We start from the raw sequence: 22,017 nt of genomic DNA, 5'->3' as shown, positions 1-22,017 counted from the left end.
TTTCATTGCGGTCTTTCTTGGGGTTAAAATGAGCAAAAGACGACATTCTGAACTGCTCTGTTTCATTCAATAGTCTGACCAATCATCAACCAGGACGAGGTGCGCGCGTGGTCGGTTATAACATACAAAAATGGGATTACTCAGATTGAAAACAAAAAAATAAAATAAGGAAAATATTAAGTCCACAGTATTTATTAAGGGTAAAAACATGACACAAGACTGATACAGACACGTACGAATAATAAAATCTTTAAAACAGAAACGGGGGGGTGGGGGGCTAAAATATTGATTACAGTACTGAGTCAGCAGGGATGACATAAGGACCCATATACACCCTTTACATTCAGCTTGTTTTAAACAAAGCATTAAATAATAAAAATTATTTTAAAAAGACATTAAAATATTTTCCACCAAGAGAACTCTAGGATTTCCCACACAGTGATGTGAAAAGTGACCATAGAAAGAAGCGCATGAGATTATAAAATTGCACATCACCACTTCTACCTAAACGACAATCAAAAACTTGATTAAAAATTGATTCAACAGTTTACTATGCCCAGCATTTTAAACTATTGCATTTGCATAAATGACAGACTAACCACATTAGAGAGACATAGAGAGTAACACGCTTCCTAAAGAAAAGGAGAAAAAAGTGTGACCCATTCTGAACAGAGAGACATGGCTGGCTGGTCCATTGCTGAGATTATTACTGGGGTCTGAAAAGCACCCAGTACATCTTGGTGAATGTACTGACGTGGAATCAAACAAAACAGCAAAAATCAAGTATAACCATACCATGAATAACGTACAAGTTCTGTTTTATGTGCAACAGGATGTAAGGATGTGTAAAAACAGGATTACAAAAATTATCCTGTTTGATTTATATATCCAAGAATTCACTTCTTACCATCTTAAGTCACAAATGAGAACTTTAAAGCATTGATCATTTGGATATTTAAGAGCAGATGCTGGTCAAAAAGCCCAGCATTTCAGTAACATAATAGTACTTAGCTGCCTGCCCGCCCCATTTGTGTGTTAAAATACTGCCTTTTCTGAGCAGACAAGCATGTTAAAAAAATAAATAAATAAAACCAACCGTCTTTAGAATTCCCACAATATAATGACATCAGCTGCACCACTGACTGACACAGAAGCACCACAAACCATACAGCAGCTATCAGTGATATGATGAAGATAAAATAGCCAGAAATACACTGTCATTTGGGGACATGAGTCACCTGGGTGAGACGGTCAAAATCAAGGCAGCTCTGAACTAGCAACACATTGTTAAACACGGGTTCCACCCTTAAGAGTTCCTCCCGAGGTTCTCATGAGAAGCGCGATCAAGCATGTCCCTCTTCCAGGTAGCTGACAGGTCCTTTCTACTTTGCCACACTGATAGGAGAATGGGGTGACCAAAGAAATCTTCTGCCAAGCTGTTCTCAGTCCTTCTTGCACAGATAGGCGTTGCATGCTGCACACACAAACACAGTCTCTCTCTGGGCTTCAGGAGCTACAAAAGAGAGGGAGATAAAAGTGGGGCAGGGAGCAGCCAAGCTAATTAGACAAAATGGGGGGGGTAATGTGGAACTAAAGTGGACTGAGTGGTCTGAGTAAGGGACTGGTGCTCACCTGTAGCTCCCATGCTGGACTTCAGAACTTTATACGAGCAGCATCGAGAACAGAAGCTGTTGCCACAGTTACTGCAGTTTCGCTGGAGCATCAGAGAGTTTGAAATCAGTCGTTTTGTCAGTCAAAAGTGAGTATTGGAAATAGACATTTTCTGACAATTTACAAATGCAATCACATGTTAAACAACTTACCCTCTTTTTGAGCACATTAAAAACACTACCACATGTTGAGCAGTTACCTGGAAGAAAAAGACCAAACATTCAAGAAAACAGAACATCTTCACAGTGCATGCAAAACCCTCTGAAGATCAATACTGCAGCGCAGCAGAATAAAAAAAATTCCCACTTGAAAGGAACCATAAATTCAACTCGGAACAGCCATATTCTCTCACACGGCAAATGTTGACTAGTTAGTTAGAAAATGGAAACATAAATTAAGTGAAATATATAATGAGAAAACTAACACAAAGAAATATAGTTACAATAATATATAAAAAAGTAGCTCTGTGCCCAGTTGTTCTGGCAAGCCACTTCATTATATGCTGACCTGTGGGGTTGGAGGGGACACGTTTCCGAAGTTTCTCCGTCAACTTCGACACTCTGCTGCGGATTGGTTCGTTTCTGCTCAGCAGGCCGTTGTCGGAGATGGAGTCATAGTCTGGTGTACTTGTTGAAACATCTTCATCATCCTGGCAAGAAAAGATTGGACTGATTAATGAGAAATGAGTGGAACTCTCCTGAACTCAGCTACTGAATGCTGAACCAGCATGTGCTCAATAAACAGAAAAAGTGAGAAAGAGAGAGGAAATCAATAAATCCCCCAGGCATTGAGACCATTAATCTTATGACAAATGTATAAACAATAATACATTTGTGATGTGAGCTCCATAAAACATAAATACACCGAATATCAGTTGTATTTTTCAGTTGTCCCACCAGGATGACATCATGATCCATTTTCTCCAGGCAGACTTATGGTTTCTGCAAAGGTCACTTGTATGCCTTGACTTTTTTTAAGTATATATTATAGAGGAGGAACCAACTACCAACACATCCCAATATTCCCAAAAGATGTACGTTCTTCTAAGCAAAGGGAGGGGTTTGAAGAGACAACTTGCAGCTCCGAAATACCCCTTGTGAAGCATTGATTCTTCTCCATTTCTCCTCTCTTTGGACCCCTTGCCCACACAGAGCATCATCACACATTGCAAACATAATCTCAGCCACTGGCGTCAAAGGACCAAACCAACTCCACATGTCAATGTTGCAAACTATTTGAAAATGATGTAAAGTGATTGTCAATGTGACACACTGTAGCACAGCACATGGTGGTGACACTGTCTGACCCTTACAGTTCTTCGTTCTGTAATTTCAAGGTGAAAAATTGAAGTGTCATTGTAATACACCACACGCACAGTGCACGGTGGCACAACGAAACGTGTCCTCTGCATTTAACCCTGCATCACCCTTAGTGGGCAGTGGGCAGCCATGACAGCCGTCCAGGGAGCAGTGTGTTGGGATGGTGCCTTGATCAGTAGCACCTTGGCGGTTCAGGATTTGAGAAGGCAACCTTCTGATTATGGGTCCGCTTACAAGCCAACCACTGCCCATGTCCACAACTAGTTGTTGTGACATTGGTGGACATGCGTTATTTTACTAAGCAACAAGAAAATAAAGGGGTTGCTCAAAATGTTCCCATATTTCTCCCGACTAGATATTGTTATTTGGAATCTAATTACACTAATTGAAATATCTTGGCAATTTGTACAATGATTTCCAGCACTACTGCATATAGTTTATAAGAAAAATGTGTTTGAGAAGCTAAAGGTCAGTTACTATGCTTTACTACAACCAGAAGGTGGTGGCATTGCTCCTAAAACTGATTGCACAATGAAAGAGAAATGTGTTATGGTTATTTTGGATAAAATTAAGTATCTGTGTGCTTGTGCACACAGAACCCCAAACATTACTTTTCCTTTCTGCAATACCTTCATTTGGGTAGTTTCACAATCACTTATGGCCTGGTGAAAACAGCGTTTCAAGGAGGTGCACATGAACAAGCTAAATTAGTGCAAGGACAGACCTGTCATAGAACTACAGGAACCTTTATTTTCAGAACAGTGATGAGAAAATGATCATGACCTAGAAAGAAATATTGCTTAAGTTGGGGATTTTTCCCCATGCGGAACATCATACATTTGTACTGATTAACACTGTATTAAATAAGCAAATTAAGTTCCATGTTTAACAAAACCGTATCTAGGATAATAGATGAAGCTTCTAAAAATAAATATGAAATTGAGGAGAACAGAACTCAATACCACAAAAAATTAAATTAAGCTTTATTATTTGCTAGCTGTTTTTTTTTTTTTTCCCTCTATGTTTCATTGATATGAATCAATGAATGTTTTTTCACAGCATAACATTTCAAACCCCACACCTACAACCACTGTGTCCCTGAGCAAGACACTCTGTAACCTTCAAATACATTAACATGTAACACTCTTCCTGCCTGGAGTGTGAAGTGCACTACCAGGTGTAGCTGCTAGTGGCTAAATAAGACAAAACCGAAACATGGAGGCCGGTCACGTCCCAGAGGCATGCACATTTATTCAGAACAAAATCAAATGTGCGTACACACGGTTACAAGGGATTCACACATATGTATTTATTTGTTTGAGAGAGACACAGAGGAGAAGGGGGATACAACCGGCCTCCTCGAGTCCTGCCTTCTTCACACACGTAGCATTGACTGAAGACACTCCTCAGGTCCTCTCACTCGCAAGAAAGAGCTCTTATACGCTACTTAAGGTAAAAGGGGGTGTGCCTTAAAGTCACCTGTTCATAACGACAGTTACAGATATTGGTGTGGAATTAATACCAGAAAGGCGCAATTTATTCCCCAAATGATCCTGGTTACATAACTAATGTTGACTGGGTGGTAGTAGCCTAGTGGGTAACACACTCGCCTATGAACCAGAAGACCCAGGTTCAAATCCCACTTACTACCATTGTGTCCCTGAACAAGACACTTAACCCTAAATTTCTGCAGGGGGAGACTGTCCCTGTAACTCGTGATTGTAAGTCGCACTGGATAAGGGCGTCTAATAAATGCTGTAAATGTAAATGTTGACTGTAGCAGCCTCTGTAATTCAACTAATAAATATGTCAGCTATAAATGGGGACCTAGCAGGTAGGGAATCGGACCCGTAATCTGAAGGTTGCCAGTTCAAATCCTGAACCACAAAGTTACAACTGAACAAGGTACCGTCCCCACACACTGCTCCCGGTGCGCCCATCATGGCTGCCCACTGCTCAGTAAGGGTGATGGTTAAAAGGAGAGGACACATTTTGTTGTGTCACTGTGTGCTATGCTGCAGTGTATCACAATGACAATCACTTCAGCTTGCATTAGCAGATGAAACACTTAAACAAATAAATGAAGGCTAGGCTAGACTTCTGCCGGCAACATTTACCTACGCATGAAAAACATTAGCAACTGGCTAAACTGCTTCTATGACCGAGATGGTTAAAATGGTACAGTCCACATTAGGGGAGTCTGAAACAGTTCCATATAAAAAGGTCCTATATTTATATAAAATTTGTATACTTATATACATTTATATAAACATCCTATATTTATTTAAAATGTATATATTTATATAAAAAAAAAAAACATTTTATCTAAAATTTATGATTGGAAAGTTACACATCATTATTATTGTTACTAGTGCTACTTAATAGGCTTTGCTAAGATGGTAAATTCATGTTGGCTTGTTCTTTTCATATTAAGATACATTAATACCAACTAGTTTTAAGAATAGTCAAATATTTTTTGTTTTCCTCCGTTTGTGGCGCACCCTGGATAAATGCCGCCCTTAGCAATTTCCTATATTGCCTTTGCCTCAGACTAGCCCTGTATTAAGGCATTGTGCAGCTAAGTGCTAATTATTCCCCAAATAAACTAAACAAATTAACGAAAATTGCATGTGTATATTTTGAGATGTATGAATGCTAAATAGGTTGCTATATGAGTAATAAAGAGACGTGTACAAAATATGTTTCTTGCCCATTAAAACCAAAAAAAACACTTCCAAGTTCACAGTCATTATTGGTGTTGCTGCTCATCAATAGGAATTCCTAAAATACCTCACACAGTACCGGCTGTAATGGATTAGATTATTACTACAGATTGAAGATAAATGATTATCGCAAGTCATGTATCGGCCACATTGGTCTGGAGTCTGGATTAAAGCTATAGCTGGGAAATCTGCAGCCAAATAAATCCAGTATCCTTCCTAACAAGGATGGCTGATGTCAGCAAGCATACATGTCTAAAGAAAACAAACTATAAAATGCAGTGATTTGGTCACCACTAGTCAGGTCTGTCAGCTAGTAGTTATACTAGAATATGACTATTCGCCACTGTAATATGAGAATTAATGTCATTCAGCTCACTAGCTGGTGACAGGTTTTAATGTTGTGGTTGATCTGTGTGTGAATACATATCAAGAAAATATGAAAATATGAAAACATGCACATGAAGATGTACGCGTGTGCGCACACACACACACACACACACACACACACACAGATATTGTTATTTGATGATGGCAAACACATAACAAAAACTTACCAATATGGCCATTGTAGGCTCCTTAGAAGGCATAATAAAAATAAGAAAAATCTTTATAAACCAAGATCTTTATTTAAACATCACGTCTATGAATTTAACTGCTTAAGCAGTGGGGTGCATTTCAGTGTTCCAAAAACGTGTAAGGTCAACACAACTGTTGGGATGGAACGGGGCGACTCAGTCTAGTTATGAATAATAATCCCATCCTGCCAGCACAGCACATTACTCACCGGCGGCAGGGCCAGACTGGGTTCCTGAGGCAGTGGAACGGTCAACACAGACGACTAAATCAGACACGAGGAGAGTGTAATTAAATAAAGCGGGAAAACTACATCCCAGTGGGGTAAAAAACATCACACACACAGATCAACTTGGTGCTGGTATTACTGCATACAAATATTATGAGGATAAGACTTAAAGAAATGGAAAGATGGAATGGTTGCAGTACCTCGATGGCATCTCTAAACTCATCATCAGGCTCGGCCTCTTCTGCCTCCTCAACACTTCCAGGGGAAAGATCCTTCAGCAAAAAAAAAAAAAAAAAAAAAAAACCCACACACACACACACACACACTATCATCACGGTTGCCAGCAGGGTAGGGGTCACAGGTTGAAAGAACCTTATTATTCCCAATGTTACGAGAACCTTCTCCCTAACAAACAAAGACTCGACTTGTTGCTAAATGTCACCTGCAGCTTGAGGGAATGGGCTTGAACTGTAAAAAAAATTATTAATCACCATTGTATCTCTTGCTCAGTCATACCCCTCTGGTTTTTCCAGAAAAAGTAAAACCATGAATGGCTCAAACAAGTCAATCTGAGTCGGAGAAGCCATCTATTTTCAGCCTGTAATAAATAGTGATATAGCTGCCATATCTTGTAATGCGCGTCACGACCTGGGATTGAACAGTATTCTCTCTCACAGTAGAGAACCACAGTTCCACCTTTTTGGGGTGAGGTCACTGACCTCCACACTGGTTGGGGTTGGAGTTTGTTCAAGCTGTCGTGTGGTCTCAGACTCCGGACTTTCACTGGCTCCCTCAACAGCCCGCCTGACACTGAACCGGCCCTTTAGCTCATACACAACTGCAAACACAACGTAACACAACTTCACAGCCACACAACAACCATTAAAAACAGGTTTAAGGTAAAGGTAAAGTATAGACCCCTGCAGAAGTCTTTGTTCCATAGAAAGAGGGTGCTGTTGAGGGTGGCCAGCACCCAGCCCACAGGTGCCATGTACAGCAAACACACAGCAGACAACAGGCACCCATAAAACCTGAAGAGACACATAGGGTACAAATGAAGACACAACTGCAGGTTTGCGTGTGCAAATCGCAATAGAAAAATAGCCCCCAGGATTACAGGAAAAAGCAAAAATATTTATATTTAAAAATAAAACTATTTCAGTTAACTTAACATTTAAACAAGCATCTTATGAAATATGGGTGTGTAGTAGCCTAGTGGATAAGACACTCGCCTATGAAACAGAAGACAAAGTCCCAGGTTCAAACACCACCTACCATTGTGAACACCATTGTGTTCCTGAACTGATTGGATGGTCTGGTAAATGCTGTACATTTTTGTAGTTTTTAATGCTTGTTCTTGTTGTAATAAAAAAACCTTTTGTAATAAAAACTTTGGTGATAAAAAAAAAAAAAAAACTGTTCCATCTGACTGACATTTTATTAGCCTTTGAATTTCAGAACCTGATTTTTTTTTTTTTCCCCCCACATCAAAACAATATTTTGCCTCTACAATTAAGCTGTAAATAATTTCAACTTTGTGTGATAACTTTTTGCCACCAAAGGTGCAGGGAAAAAAAAAAAAAAAAAAAGTCACCAACAACCATATTAAAAAGCAGGTGAGAGAGCGACAGGACACTCACAAGGAAGACGCTGAATGGCTTTCCCAGTACATCATCTTGTATACAGACTCAATCCACACACACATCTGGGTGAGCAGGTCATCCAGCTGCTTTAGCCTGTAAAAAACAAGTTAGGAAACAACAAATATTAACTAAAATATATTGGGTTCAACTAAGGGCAGATTTAAAAAAAAAAAAAAAAAAAAAAAAAAACTTATCTTCACATTTACGGAATTTACCAGACGCCTTTAACCAGAGCGACTTACACTCAGTAGTGACAGGGACAGTTCCCCTGGAGACATTCAGGGTTAATGGTCTTGCTCAGGGACACAATGGTAGTAAGTGGGGTTTGAACCTGGGTCTTCTGGTTCATAGGCGAGTGTTTTACCCACTAGGCTACTACCACCCTTTACTAATTAACACTCCCACTAATTATGACTAGAGTAACATCACACCTCTGTGTATCACAGTTCTGTCACCACTATAAATGCTGTAGTGCACTATATAGAAGAACTGGATATTATGTCCAACATGGCTACTCACAGGCCCTTCACCTCCAGCATGGCCTCCTGCTTGGTAAGGTGGACAGTTTGCAGGTCCTTGCGCTGGACTGCATGGAACCTCTGCAGCGGCGTCTCGCTGTCTCTACTCAGACACCAGTCACCAAAGTAACCCAGGACAGCAGGTGCAGACACAGCGAAGAGGCAGAGGGAAAACCAGGCCACTGAGGAATCAAGAGAAACACTGAGGCTGGCCATCTTTACTGGACGGGCTTTCATTATTCAATGAAAATATTATTTTTTTATATATATATACACACACACACACACACAGGTCCTTCTCCAAAAAAATAAATTAGCATATTGTGATAAAGTTCATTGTTTCCTGTAATGTACTAATAAACATTAGACTTTCATATATTTTAGATTCATTACACACAACTGAAGGTAGTTCAAGCCTTTTATAGTTTTAATATTGATGATTTTGGCATACAGCTCATGAAAACCCAACTTTCCTATCTCAAAAAATTAGTGTTTTTAACACACAAAAAAAAAAAAAAAGTCAACCTTCAAATAATCATGTTCAGTTATGCCCTCAATACTTGGTCGGGAATCTTTTTGCAGAAATGACTTCTCCAATGCGCAGTGGAGGCAATCAGCCTGTGGCACTGCTGAGGTGTTATGGAGGCCCAAGATGCTTGGATAGTGGCCTTAAGCTCATCTAGAGTGTTGGGGCTTGCGTCTCTCAACTTTCTCTTCACAATATCCCACAAATTCTCTATGGGGTTCAGGTCAGGAGAGTTGGCAGGCCAATTGAGCACAGTAATACCATGGTCAGTAAACCATTTACCAGTGGTTTTGCCACTGTGAGCAGGTGCCAGGTCATGCTGAAAAATAAAATAAAGCTTTTCAGCAGATGGAAGCATGAAGTGCTCCAAAATTTCCTGATAGCTAGCTTCCCTGACCTTGATAAAACACAGTGGACCAACACCAGCAGCTGACATGGCACCCTAGACCATCACTGACTGTGGGTACTTGACACTGGACTTCCGAATGACATGCAAAATTTGCTTTCATTTCTCTGTAGCCCAGGTCAGGTGCTTTTGCCACTGTTTCTGGTTCAAAAGGTGCTTGACCTGGGGAATGCAGCACCTGTAGCCCATTTCCTGCACACGCCTGTGCATGGTGGATCTGCATGTTCCTACTCCAGACTCAGTCCACTGCTTCCGCAGGTCCCCCATCGGTCCTTCTCCACAATCTTCCTCAGGGTCTGGTCACCTCTTCTAGTTGTGCAGCATTTTCTGCCACACTTTTTCCTTCCCACAGACTTCCCACTGAGGTGCCTTGATACAGCACTCTGGGAACAGCTTATTCGTTCAGAAATTTCTTTCTGTGTCTTACCCTCAGCTTGAGTGTGTCAATGATGGCCTTCTGGACAGCAGTCAGGTCGGAAGTCTTACCCATGAATGCAGTTTTGAGTAATGAACCAGGCTGGGAGTTTTTAAAAGCCTCAGGAATCTTTAGCAGGTGTTTAGAGTTAATTAGTTGATTCAGATGATTAGGTTAGTAGGTCGTTTAGAGAACCTTTTCATGATATGCAAATTTTTTGAGATAGGAACTTTGGGTTTTCATGAGCTGTATGCCAAAATCATCAATATTAAAACAATAAGAGGCTTGAACTACCTTCAGTTGTGTGTAATGAATCTAAAATATATGAAAGTCTAATGAACTATCACAATATGCTAATTTTTTAAAGAAGGACCTGTATTTTTTTCATTATGAAACAAAACTGAAGACAACACATGGGAGGTTACGTAATAAATATGAAAGTTAGAAAATATCAATACAGCAAAGTATTTTATCGAAAAATATTTTATCGATTCAGGGACATCAAATATCCATATTTTTGTATACACATTTAGTCCACTGGGTGTGAGGTCAGCAGAGACAGCTTGAATTACTGCCTGGCATTTCAGGCAGAGGGAAACCGCAGCATGACAGACTAATCACAGCATCTTATATATATCAGCTCTGTTTTTAATTTTTTTTTTTTTTTTTGAGTGAACTGTAGAATATCTCAATATGTACAGTATCACAATATATTGTGATATAATTGTTTTGTTATACGTATTGTATTGTGAGATACTTTGCCAATACACATCCCTATTAATAAACAAAACATTTGCGCCTCTCCAAAGAAAGGGAGTACGTAAGGAAGCGGACTCATAATCAGAAGGTTGTTGGTTCAAATCCTGAACCATTGAGGTGCCACTGAGGTCCCCTTGATGAAGGTACCATCCCTAGGCCCTGTTTCCTGGGCGCCTGTCATGGCTGCCCACTGCTTAAATGCAGAGGACACATTTCACTGTGGGGTTAACACATATGACCTCATAGACAAATTGATACATGCACCTGCCTGTCTGTCCAATTCCAGAACAATTTATAACATTTAGTCTCAATAGTCAGACTCCTACCTTCACTGAGAGTGAGCAAGAGGATGTTCAGTGTGACACAGCAGAACAGGGAGAAAACAGGCGTCCTCCACCTGCAGGAGACATTCAGCACGGAGAGCTGAGCATGCACACATTTTCAATGACTCTAAGGCAAATTTTCATGACCATATAATCTTTAAATTGCAGTGCAAATGTGGAAAAAAAAAAATCGCTGGAATACAGAAGCAACCAAGCAGCACCACGTGATGTGGATCACTACGTAAAGCCAGGAAAGATACTATAGACCTGCGCTAGTTTTAAATGTTGTAGATATAAACGTAGAAAAATGTCTTACAGGAACTATGTACTTCATTATACATTCATGTGTCAGATTTCAATGACTGTTCCAGAACTTTTCCATCATTTAAGAAGGCCTGGAAAATTCTCTTTTCAAAACCTTTCCAGCTTTTTAATGACCATTAATCATATCAATTTACTTAGTTTTATAGATGTACTATTATTTAATTCTTAATTAAGAAATATATAAAAAAATATATAAAAGCTATATAAAAATCATACATCACAAAAAGATGGATTGTGTTTTAATGGCAAGCCACACCAAGCACAAACTTTATGGGGCAGATTACATAAATTATAGCACATTGAGAGTTTTTCACTTGTCCACCAAGAATACTGGAATTAACAGTTATCTGCATGTATAGGTGCCAAAATGTCTGCACGAGGGATCACAGGAGGTTGCCGATCCGCCAAGGTGCCACTGAGCACTGAGTAAAGCACTGCCCCCATGCACTGCTCCCTGGCTGCAGTGTTTCACAATTACAATCACTTCACTTTCAGAAAGCAATGCAGGCAGAAAAAAATGAATAATAATAGATAGAAATAATAACACTAAAACAGAAGTGATTAGGTGGAAAGTTAGTAGTTCCTCCTCAACACGATCTAGCAGGTCCTTGTTTTTATTTAACACTGGATTCCATCTGCATTTGCACTTAAAAGTAGTCTCAAAAAGTGGCAAACGAGATCCATGTGCCATTCTACATTAAACAAAATGCAAATTTACTAAAACATACATACTGTGCATACAAAATAGCACATCACCAATCTTTCCTACTCATATAAATTCCTTCTGTACAGTATCAGATGGATCTCTCCTTATCTGTCAACACAGGCCACCCAGGACAGCTCGCCTGTTTCCTCCACAGCTGAAGGTACGAGGAAAGCACTCATCTAGACTTTTCTCTGTCTTGGCCCTCAGTGGTGGAAAGAACTTCCCCTCAAGGTCAGAACAGCACAATCGCTGAGTATTTTCAAATAGTAGCTTAAGACCTTCCTCTTTAGAGAATACTTAGACTAACTGATAACTTTCTTATAGTCTGATTGTCTATAGTTATGCAAGAGAAAACTACAACAGACGGAATAAAATAATTGTATTCATGGTTTGAGTCCTAGTGAACAAGAACTGATTACTTTATTGATGGTAACATGAAAGCACATTGTAAGTCGATCTGGATCAATGTCAGTATCATGTCATTCTCCAAATGAATCCCACTGTTAAACAATGCAAACAGGGATTCTATTGTCTTCTGCTTGACGTGTATTTTTAATAACGGGAATAATCCAACTTTTCCATTCGGAACAGCAACACTCACCCCAGCAGGTAGCGCACAACCTCCACTATGTCCCACACTGGTTCCAAGTAGATGGCCATCCTCTTGTAGGAGACAACCATTTTCAACAGGTCAAAGGTCGGGGGTCGGGCCCTGGCCAGGTTGGTGGCAGCCAGGTCTTTGTCAGGCAGCCGAGTGATGTCGCCGTGTCCCTGCTGAAGCTCCTGGGCTGCCGGATGCATCCTGCCTGACATGAAAGCAGCAGAACTCTTTCACCAAACTTCACTCCGGCTTACTGCAACTTCATGCTGATCATCGTCTGGTTTTGCGTCTTTGAAGAGACGACACTCAGCAAAATCGGAAGACTAATGTTTACCAACAAATGTTACAAATGTGTATTATTGTAATATCCGATATAGATCCACTGCTTCGAAGTTAATGTTAAATAATTATACCTGAGCCATGGCGCGGATTCCTGATGATCAAACTTTCCTGAAAATGATCCGATAGCTGCGAACTCCACTTACCTCTTGTGCTGCTTTAACCACACTCCGCAATCTAATTATTCGTACAGCATCGGAATGAATGTACGCGGGCGCTACAGTTAGCCGGATGGGATAAAACGCGCCGCAGACTGATGACAGGAGTTGTTAGCAACTTCCGCAAAGTCTCAGGCTCTAATGCAGATTACCGATTATGCGATGGGTCGTCTAACTAGAAAATCGATGGCCGAGTGTGTCGATCGCCAGGTGCGCAGTATGAAACACGGGCAGTAGGTGTCGCCAATGTCATTCTAAACAAGATGCACCTCAAAAACGGACAACTAGTACAAGCTCAGCTTCAAGTTGAATTTTATTGCCATTTCAGCTACATACAAGTTAGACAGTACAAAGTGGAGCGAAACAACATGGTGCTACATGTAACATTTAAACAAAGTAACATACTGACATAAAGTGCACATGTGCAACAGACAAACCGGCTGCATAAAATGCAAAACATGGGGATCACAGACAGTGCAAGGATAAGGAAAGATAAATCTTTATTGTCATTGTCACAAAGAAGACAGATATACTGCGTTAAACTAGTGAAATGAATAATGAAGTAAAAATTGTGCAAATACCAGTGTGTAATAATAGATACTATTACTGTACATAACTGCAGTCTGTATTTATCCTTGTGCAATTTTCCGAAACAGTGCTCTCTGAATTTGCTCACTGTCCATAACTGCTTACTCCCAGTCAGGAGTCGTGGCTGCCAGAGCCTATATCCCAGGAGACTGAGTGCAGGGCAGGGACACTCCCAGGGTTTATAGTGTGAATGAACGCCTGTCTCTGTTGCAATGAAAATGGAGAAGCCAGAGGAAGCTTGTAATGCCGGGAATGCCACACACACTAAGATAGAGCCCTGGAGGTGTGAGGTTACCTTGGTTCTACGTGCTGAGCCACGTATAACATAAAAAAAACTCCATTTGATGAGTAATGATTGGTATTTTTACTCCTTGTAAACCCTTAGCACTTGTCACCCACAGGGTCCAGTTGATCTCATGCCCTCTGGTGTTATGCTTTTTCATTGCTGAGCAGACACACTCCAGAACCACTGGAACTCTATGCATGTATATTTGAAGATAATGATGCCATGTGGGAATAATACAACATAATCAAAGTTCAAGGTCATCCCAACCCATCTTGTATAAATATTTAAACATTTATCCTTGCCTTTCAACCCATGGTTACATGTCATTGTGATATGGAATATATGACAAGCCATTTTTTGTAGTTCTGGTGACTGCTGTACTCTCAAGCCACTGCACCATAAGTTCATCAGTATGCACTCATTTTTATTTACTGTTTAGTTCGGATTAGTTCTCCTTTTTAGTAGCTAACAATTAGTTATACAATTACACAAAAATATTCAGACTGGACGTCTGTCCTGGAATATTCAAAACAACCAATTAATATTTGCAGTAAAATGACACCTGCTGAATCGTCCAATCAATGAAGGAGCCATATGAAGTACAGATTATATGAAGTACAGATTGCATAGTAAAGTGTCTGCTCTTTTCAGTACGCACACAAAATACAGCCTGAAATGTCAAGAGATTTTAAAAAGTATCTCTCAAGGCCCCACCTTCGCGAAGACAGACAGAATGCAATTACAGTCTATAATTATCCCAGCAAATGTGAAATATCAGCATTTCCAGCAACAATGGCTTCGCTCATTGCTACAAACCAGCTCAAATATGCACCCCATTTCTACCAGCCTTAAAACATGCACCCCATTTCTACCAGCTTTAAAATATGCACCCCAATTCTGCCAGCTTTAAAATATGCACCCCATTTCTACCAGCCTTAAAACATGCACCCCATTTCTACCAGCTTTAAAATATGCACCCCATTTCTGCCAGCTTTAAAACATGCACCCCATTTCTACCAGCTTTAAAATATGCACCCCATTTCTGCCAGCTTTAAAACATGCACCCCATTTCTACCAGCTTTAAAATATGCACCCCATTTCTACCACATGACAATCAACACCGATCATCACTACGGTAAAACCCCTGAAGCATGGCCACCTAATATTCTAATATTCACAAATGGTGAATATTAGAAGGCAAGCGAACAAGCAGTATTGGAGTTTAGATTTATTATCCCAGCTCCCACTCGTGCATGCTGGGAAGCGAATAAACTCCTGGACCGTAACTTCACCTCCCGGCGTCAGCGGAGTAATGGATCTGGGCGGCGCAGCGACGTCCTACCAGGAAAAACTCGGAGGAGGCAAAGCACGACAAGTTGCTGTCCGTTCTCCCGGTTCGCTTTTTATCCGCAGCCCGAGTCTGGAGCCCCGCGGAGAAGCGGCAAGCGGCTCTCGTCCCCCGGTGGCTGAACCGAGCAACCTAGCGGAGACTCTTCCTTCCACAAACTTTACTTCCTACTTTTATTAAGAAGGTGAGTTTTCTCTTATTCTCTCTAGAAGAGACCACCAGGGATCTGCACTCTGTCCCTGTGTTGACGCAGTGTGTCCGATGAAGTGAAGTGATTTCATTGTGATCCACTGCTTTACAGCATCACAGAATGTGTCCTCTGCATTTAACTGTCTCTGTAGTGAGCAGTGGGCAGCCAGTGTGTGGGGACGGTGCTTTGCTCAGTGGCACCTTGGCAGTTTGGGATTCGAACCTTCTGATTCCTTACCTGCCTGGCCAACCACTGCCCCAACCGCTGCCTGGGATATCCAGATCCATCCTCATACATGTGTTTTATGTCATGCATCCATCTCCTTTTGTGTTTTGGTCAGAATTAGTTTCTCTGACAGAGAGAGAGAGACACCACCTGTTCTAATGGGCCCTGAGGCTGCCAAATTCATTACCACCATTTAATTAAGCGATGCTCACTAAGGTCAGATGATTTAAGAGGTTCAAGAGAAGTTTATTATCCATACAACAGTATACACACTATACAGTGTCTTCAAATGCTGTGCATTAATAAAAATATTAATAAATGTGAATAAGATAAGGCGATTCACCTGGGTTCTGGCTTCAGTTGTTTTTGCTGCATGTGATCTCTGGATCCATCCTGCTGCAGTGAGACTCATACCTGGCTGATTTGTTAAGCGTCTCTAGTCTCGGGCAAATTTAAGGAAGGCAGGAGGCAGAATCCACGGATGAAGAATCACATGGTCTTTAGTTGCATTTGTATTGATCCAGGTACATTTTAATAACAGTAACGCAGCGCTTGCTTAGGGTGGCATTAAATATCACACTGTACAATCGGGCTCAATGCATTCAACATTTTGCAGCTGATTCTGCTGTGGTGGCTCAGTTGCCGTGGCAGTAGGGTCAGGGCCATATGTCCTCTAGAGGGGTTTCTAAGCAGTCAGCTGTCTAAATAGAAGAGAAACAGATTGCTAGTGAGTAAATAAGGGACAGTAACATTTTCATGTGGTCATTAAGGCTTGGTAATCCGGGGGAAAAAAATCCCGAATCTAAATCCAAATTAAAACACAATGCACATTTTTAGGTCTAGGTAAAGTCTTGCATTAGTGGTATCAGGCCAGGATTCTGGCATTTACTTAAAGGCTGATTATATTTATTGTGCATTATTTTATTATACTTGGAGGTCTATATACAGTACTGAGCACCAAGTGCAAACCAGGGACAACAAAATCTAATTATATAATATAATTCTAGCACATCTTCAGATATCAACATGTCATGTTTCCCGCACCACCTTCATGCCCACAGGGGGCGCCGAACCAATCCTGGAAACCGCAACCTGAAAATAGAGGTGGTCAACGTTGGTTTTAAAGGCTGGCTGCTATCTTGAATCCAATGCCCGCTCATCACTCGTGGTTTATTTTTCAGTGTAGCTGCTCGTCTGTTTTCACCTGTTTTCAATCTCCTCTTTGGATTGCCCTTGCCTGTACCTTCGCCCCTGTTTCCTTGTGTATGACCCATGCCTGGATTCTGACCAACCCTTCTGAACGTCCCCCTTTGTCTAACCTGGACTCTGGTCACTCCTGCCGACCGCCCGCTCTACTGAACGTTCCTCCAAAGACTAAGAACATCCCCGCAACGTGCTCACCTCTTGAAGTCTGTAACGATCCTCTTCTAGCACATCATGGTAAAGGTGCTGCATCTCTCGCCTCAGTGCACATTGTGCACTCTCAAGCACAGCACATGGATCTCCCCAGCGCCCCATCAAACGCTACTGCCCCATCCGTGTCTGCCAGCCTCTTCCTCCACCTACGACTGTCATTATGTCTGCTTCTGTGCCCAGTGCCCAGAACGCTGACAGTATGAGCGGGCAATCACAAGATGCAGCGGACAACAGTTCGGTCATGGATGCAATCACACTGTTGCGCTCAACCCAGAACCAGCAGCAGAACGCCCTCCAGCAGCTTGGAACAGCTGTGGCCTCTCTCATCACATGGCTGCAGCAGTTTCTGTTTTTCTCGCTCAGTCTCATCATTTCTGGAGTGCATCCAGGCAGTTTTCCAGGGCAACAGTGGGAAATCTGCATGAATGGAATGGAATAAAGCAGCACCTCCCCCAACACCCCATCTTCTACCACAGCCTAAGAGGGAGTAATAAGTATGAGATGCTCAACTGGGACTGAGGTCCCGACCTGGACACCGCCATTGCCAATGCAGCTGGAACAAGCACGTGCCCCTCTCACTCAATGGGAGCGCCAAAGACGGGGCCAAGAGCCCCCTCTTCCAATTGCCATCCAATGGAGGCACAACAGCATCCTGGTCAGTCAACCCGGCTTCAACCAAACAGTGGAGCTGAATCCAATGCCAGTTCTGGTGGCCCAGCCTCCCCTGAGACGTGGCAGAGTACATAGCAGCATGTCCAATCGAATTACCACTCGGAAATGAACAGCCAAACAAAACAGCTCAACCAAGGACTGGAAACCTACAGCTCGCCTGCAACAAGAACATTTCATTGTCCCCCTTCCAAGCCAACATGCGACACGCCCCCTCCGTGGTTGCAGAAGGCCCCATCCCCTCAGTCAATTAACACAACCACACTTGGGACTTCGTCCACTGGGCCCTGGACTGAACGGCCACCAGGACGCCCAGCCCTTGTCCTACACCCCGGACACCATGTCTTGGTTAAGTTGCATAAATATAGTAATAAAATGGAATGAAACAGGTATGCAAGTAACAAATACATGAAGAAAGGGAGGTGCAAAAAGGCATGAAAAGTCATGACACCATCAGAAATCTATGAAAATTAGATGGCAATCCTGCCTTAAATTAATATCAGCTGGTTTAATATTAATATCAGCAGGCCCAACTGATTGCTTATAAAAAGGGTGTCACATTACCTGGAATCAGCAGGTTTAGATGTTTCAAAGAAAAATATAACTGCAAGCAGTGATTACGGGCCCTTGCACACATGGTGCAACTGCCCGTGATGTTATTGTACAACAATGGATGTGTGCAGAATGATTTTCCTAAATACCATTATTCATGGATTTTCCCAAAAACCATTATTCATTCAGTGCAGTGTGGAAGTGTTTCAGCATATGCCACATCTTATTTTTACCTTGAGTGCCTTATTGGTTTTATAAAATTACTTTAGATAATAAAAATGGTACATGATGTGTGTGTGTGTGTGTTTGTGTGTGTGCCCTGAAGTGGCAGGGTTCCTACAGTTAATAAAAAAACTCTATGGAATATGAAATATGAAATAAACATATAAAGTTCTGGAAAAGTCATTGAAATCTGACTGACACAGAAATGTATAATGAAGTACATTGTTCCTGTAAGACTGCGCGAGAAAGTGACATAAACACCATATTACACTTGGCTGGCTCTGTGCAAGAAAGAATACATACAGTGCTTGAAAGATTTGCTGATAGATTTACGGTGGTATTGAATCTTTGGAGTGGAAGCTCCTTTCAGTCTCACTTCTAAACTGTTGTGATTGTTGTTGAAGAAACCTGCCTTCCTGACAACAAGGAAATTTTTCTCATCCTATGTTATGTCCTAACATAATGTCCTATGATGTATGTCCATTTGAGAATATGCTTAATAGTCTAATGCAGAGAACCGTGTTTAGATGTCTGTTTGAGAGCTCTGACATATATATAAAAATGGTCCCTTCCTGTTTTCTGTTGTTTGAGTGCCACTCCTCTGCTCCATGTCCATTCAGATGAAGACAGCTGGAGTGTGTGATGGTAGACTCTTCACTGAGAGATACTGCAACATCTGCAATGCCCAGCTGATCTCAGAGTCTCAGCGCGTTGCACACTATGAGGTGAGAGAAAGCCAGATGATTTTACTAATCATGTAAAATGTTTGAATGTTGAATGTTGAATGTTGAATGTAAGATCACCACTGTGGCTCTGTGGACCATGGCTGCTACCAAACTGTATATGCAGATAAATCATCACTGCTTTAATTCAAACAATTTTATTTGTGTGGTGTGTTTTGTGTGTGTTTCAACTTTTGTCACTGTGTCTCTAATACTGAATATTATTGTACTTCTCTCTTAGAGTAAGAAGCATGCAAACAAAGTACGTCTTTTCTATATGCTTCACCCAGAGGATGGAGGACCACCTTCCAAGAGGTTGAGACCTGATAACCCAGTATGTGTGTGTTTCTGTGTGTGTGTGGCAGAGTGTGAGGGAGAATGAATTAATAGGTGATTAGTTAAACAAAGGTTAATGCGACATCAATGAACTCAGACATGGTTTAGTAGTGTCTGCACAAAGGCTGAGATTACGTTCATCTCACACAGGAAGATGTTTTTCATTGCACCACATGAAGTCCATGAATTTTTAACATTGGTAGGTACCGTGTTCTAACTCGAATGCTAACACTGGTATCAGCGATTTCTTCCCAAATATTTTGAGAGCCCTGACCTCACCTCTGGGCTGAGTTAGAGCAGACACTGTGAGCCAGGCTTTCTCATCCAACATCAGTGCCTGACCTTTTAAATGCTCTTCTGGAAGAATGGTCAAAAATTCCTGTTATCTGTTATCGCTGCAAAGTGGGGTCCAACTCCATATTAAAGACTATGGGTCCAGAACGGGATGTCATGAAAATTCACGTTTGTCAGTATAGTGTAATTGCAAATAAACAATTAAAGTAAAAGTGCAAATGATGGTTTTGGTGAGGTTAATACATTTTAAACGAACTGACAGAAAAGTGCTGGAGGAAGAAGTGTAGATGTCCTGCATTGCTTGCCCAAGACATTCTCAGCCTTGGTCCTGTGCTGAGTGGTTTCTGAGAATTGTAGCTGTAAAAGTTGGTCTGGGCCGTGTATAATTTCTTTGCTTTCCAAAGTTGCCTGGGGAAGCGGAGGAGTTCATTGGCTTTTTTTAATGAGCGCATTGTGTTCTGTCAGCTTGAGGCTGTCAGTGAGGGTGATCCCAAGGACTCGTATGTATGTGTGTGTGTGTGTGTGTGTGTGTGTGTGTGTGTGTATGTATATATACAGGAAACATATATATATGTTTCCTGAAGTCATTGGCTTGCTGCATAGTTTTGCAGAGCCTCACCTTTGCCGACTGAACTGTCGAAAATATAGATTTTGATCAGCTTGATATTTACTTCCATTCACCATTTATGCAATGGCTCCATGAACCATTATTGAAGGGTTTCAATTGGAATTTGGACAATTATACTGGCTAACAAGTCGCCTTTTGATGGACACATAGCTGTAATTGCCAGAAGCTAGCATCCATGTCACCTCCTCAGCATCCGTTTTTGCATGTTTCTCGAAAGCACAAACAAAATTGATCTTCAGGCGGACTGGCCTCATTCGGTCTGTAACCAACTTGGGACGCTTTCCTTTCTACCTGTGCAGTACCACAGTCTTATAATAGTGCACCAGTTCACTATTCGCATCGCAATAGCATTCAGCAACAGGTAAAATAATGGAGGCCACAAATCAGGCAGTCATCATCTGGGACGATGTGAAGTTATTGTCATTGTGACGATAAAATGTGTCCTCTGCTTTTAACCTTAGTGAGTAGTGGGCAGCCATGACAGGTGCCTGGGAAGCAGTGTGTGGGGACAGTGCTTTGCTCAGTGGCATCTCAGTGGCACCTTGGCGGTTCAAATTTCAAGTCGGCAGCCTTCTGATTACGGGGCCACCTCCTTAAACACTAGGGTCACCACTGCCAGCATTTCAGCCCAGATAAGGCAAAGAAAAATTAATGTTATTCATAGAGCCAGCAATACCCAAAAAGAAAAACCCTTGAAGGGCGTTTTCCCCCTCTGTCCAACTCCAGAGCGAATCTTCTCGGCAGTGGAGAACAAGCCTGACCCGAGACCATGATGAAATGCTGAAATAAACTTTTTTATTATCATTTTTGCCTGTTTTTTTTTTTTATGATAATGTGCCTGTTAAATATGCTTTTGAGTGAATTTTCTTTCTTGTCTTTATTATTCACCACATAATTTTAATGATTAGTTTTAACCTTAGGCTAAATGTAAATGCTGGTAAATAAATAGGATTATATTATATTAATATAATAATATTTTTATTATTTATCGACTAGTCAATTATAGTCAATGACGGGCCGACTATCGAAAGAGTAATTGGTTGCAACCCAATTGCATAGTCCATGATCTTGTGACGCCAAGGCAGACCTGGGCCAGCCACATACACACAAGAGTTCTAATCACCTATAGCTGCTGCTGATCATTCATATGTTGGTTATCGCCCTCACATATGTTGGTTATCATCCTGCACTGTTCTGATTAGTTGGTAATGTTATGCTGCTTTTTGGTTGCTTTATTTGTATATTTCCGACCACTTCCGTCTCACCGCGTGGCATGATAAGTCTGCCTTCAGCATGTGTTTAAGTGAT

General features: G+C 41.3%; 1 protein-coding gene and 1 long non-coding RNA gene across 5 annotated transcripts; one reads left to right on the top strand and one right to left on the bottom strand.

Annotated features, from left to right (window-relative positions):
• Positions 1-176: 176 nt before the first annotated feature.
• zfyve27 (zinc finger, FYVE domain containing 27) lies at positions 177-13,371 on the bottom strand. Of its 4 annotated transcripts, XM_028974438.1 has the most exons (14): positions 13,222-13,371; positions 12,737-12,941; positions 11,109-11,179; positions 8,678-8,858; positions 8,156-8,251; positions 7,434-7,546; positions 7,235-7,353; positions 6,716-6,787; positions 6,498-6,551; positions 6,268-6,288; positions 2,179-2,320; positions 1,824-1,870; positions 1,633-1,714; positions 177-1,513 (listed from the first exon to the last, which is right to left on the bottom strand). In XM_028974438.1, exons 2-14 carry the CDS (start codon positions 12,934-12,936, stop codon positions 1,443-1,445), a joined length of 1,269 nt encoding a protein of 422 aa, XP_028830271.1. In that variant the 5' UTR covers positions 12,937-12,941; positions 13,222-13,371; the 3' UTR covers positions 177-1,442. The 4 variants fall into 4 exon arrangements, with proteins under 4 accessions (XP_028830271.1, XP_028830272.1, XP_028830273.1 ...); XM_028974439.1 differs by lacking the exon at positions 6,268-6,288; XM_028974440.1 differs by lacking the exon at positions 6,498-6,551.
• A 2,123-nt stretch (positions 13,372-15,494) lies between these two features.
• On the top strand, positions 15,495-19,864 carry LOC114786749 (uncharacterized). The gene is made up of 3 exons (XR_003749244.1): positions 15,495-15,639; positions 19,350-19,454; positions 19,693-19,864. It is a non-coding gene; the product is annotated as an uncharacterized LOC114786749 (long non-coding RNA).
• Positions 19,865-22,017: the final 2,153 nt, after the last annotated feature.

The sequence above is a fragment of the Denticeps clupeoides genome, chromosome 3 (assembly GCF_900700375.1).
Source record: "Denticeps clupeoides chromosome 3, fDenClu1.1, whole genome shotgun sequence".
In the NCBI taxonomy this organism is placed as follows: Eukaryota; Metazoa; Chordata; class Actinopteri; order Clupeiformes; family Denticipitidae; genus Denticeps; species Denticeps clupeoides.
This window is presented reverse-complemented; position numbering and strand designations above follow the sequence as displayed.

What these genes read in the sequence shown, in the direction of transcription:
- zfyve27 (XM_028974438.1), bottom strand. Translation starts at nt 12,936, where the DNA reads ATGCATCCGGCAGCCCAGGAGCTTCAGCAGGGACACGGCGACATCACT. An exon ending in CAACCCCAACCAGTGTGGAG is followed by an intron (nt 6,788 to 7,234) that starts GTCAGTGACCTC and finishes TTTTTGCTGAAG; the next exon opens with GATCTTTCCCCTGGAAGTGT. An exon ending in AGTTTAGAGATGCCATCGAG is followed by an intron (nt 6,552 to 6,715) that starts GTACTGCAACCA and finishes TGTCTGATTTAG; the next exon opens with TCGTCTGTGTTGACCGTTCC.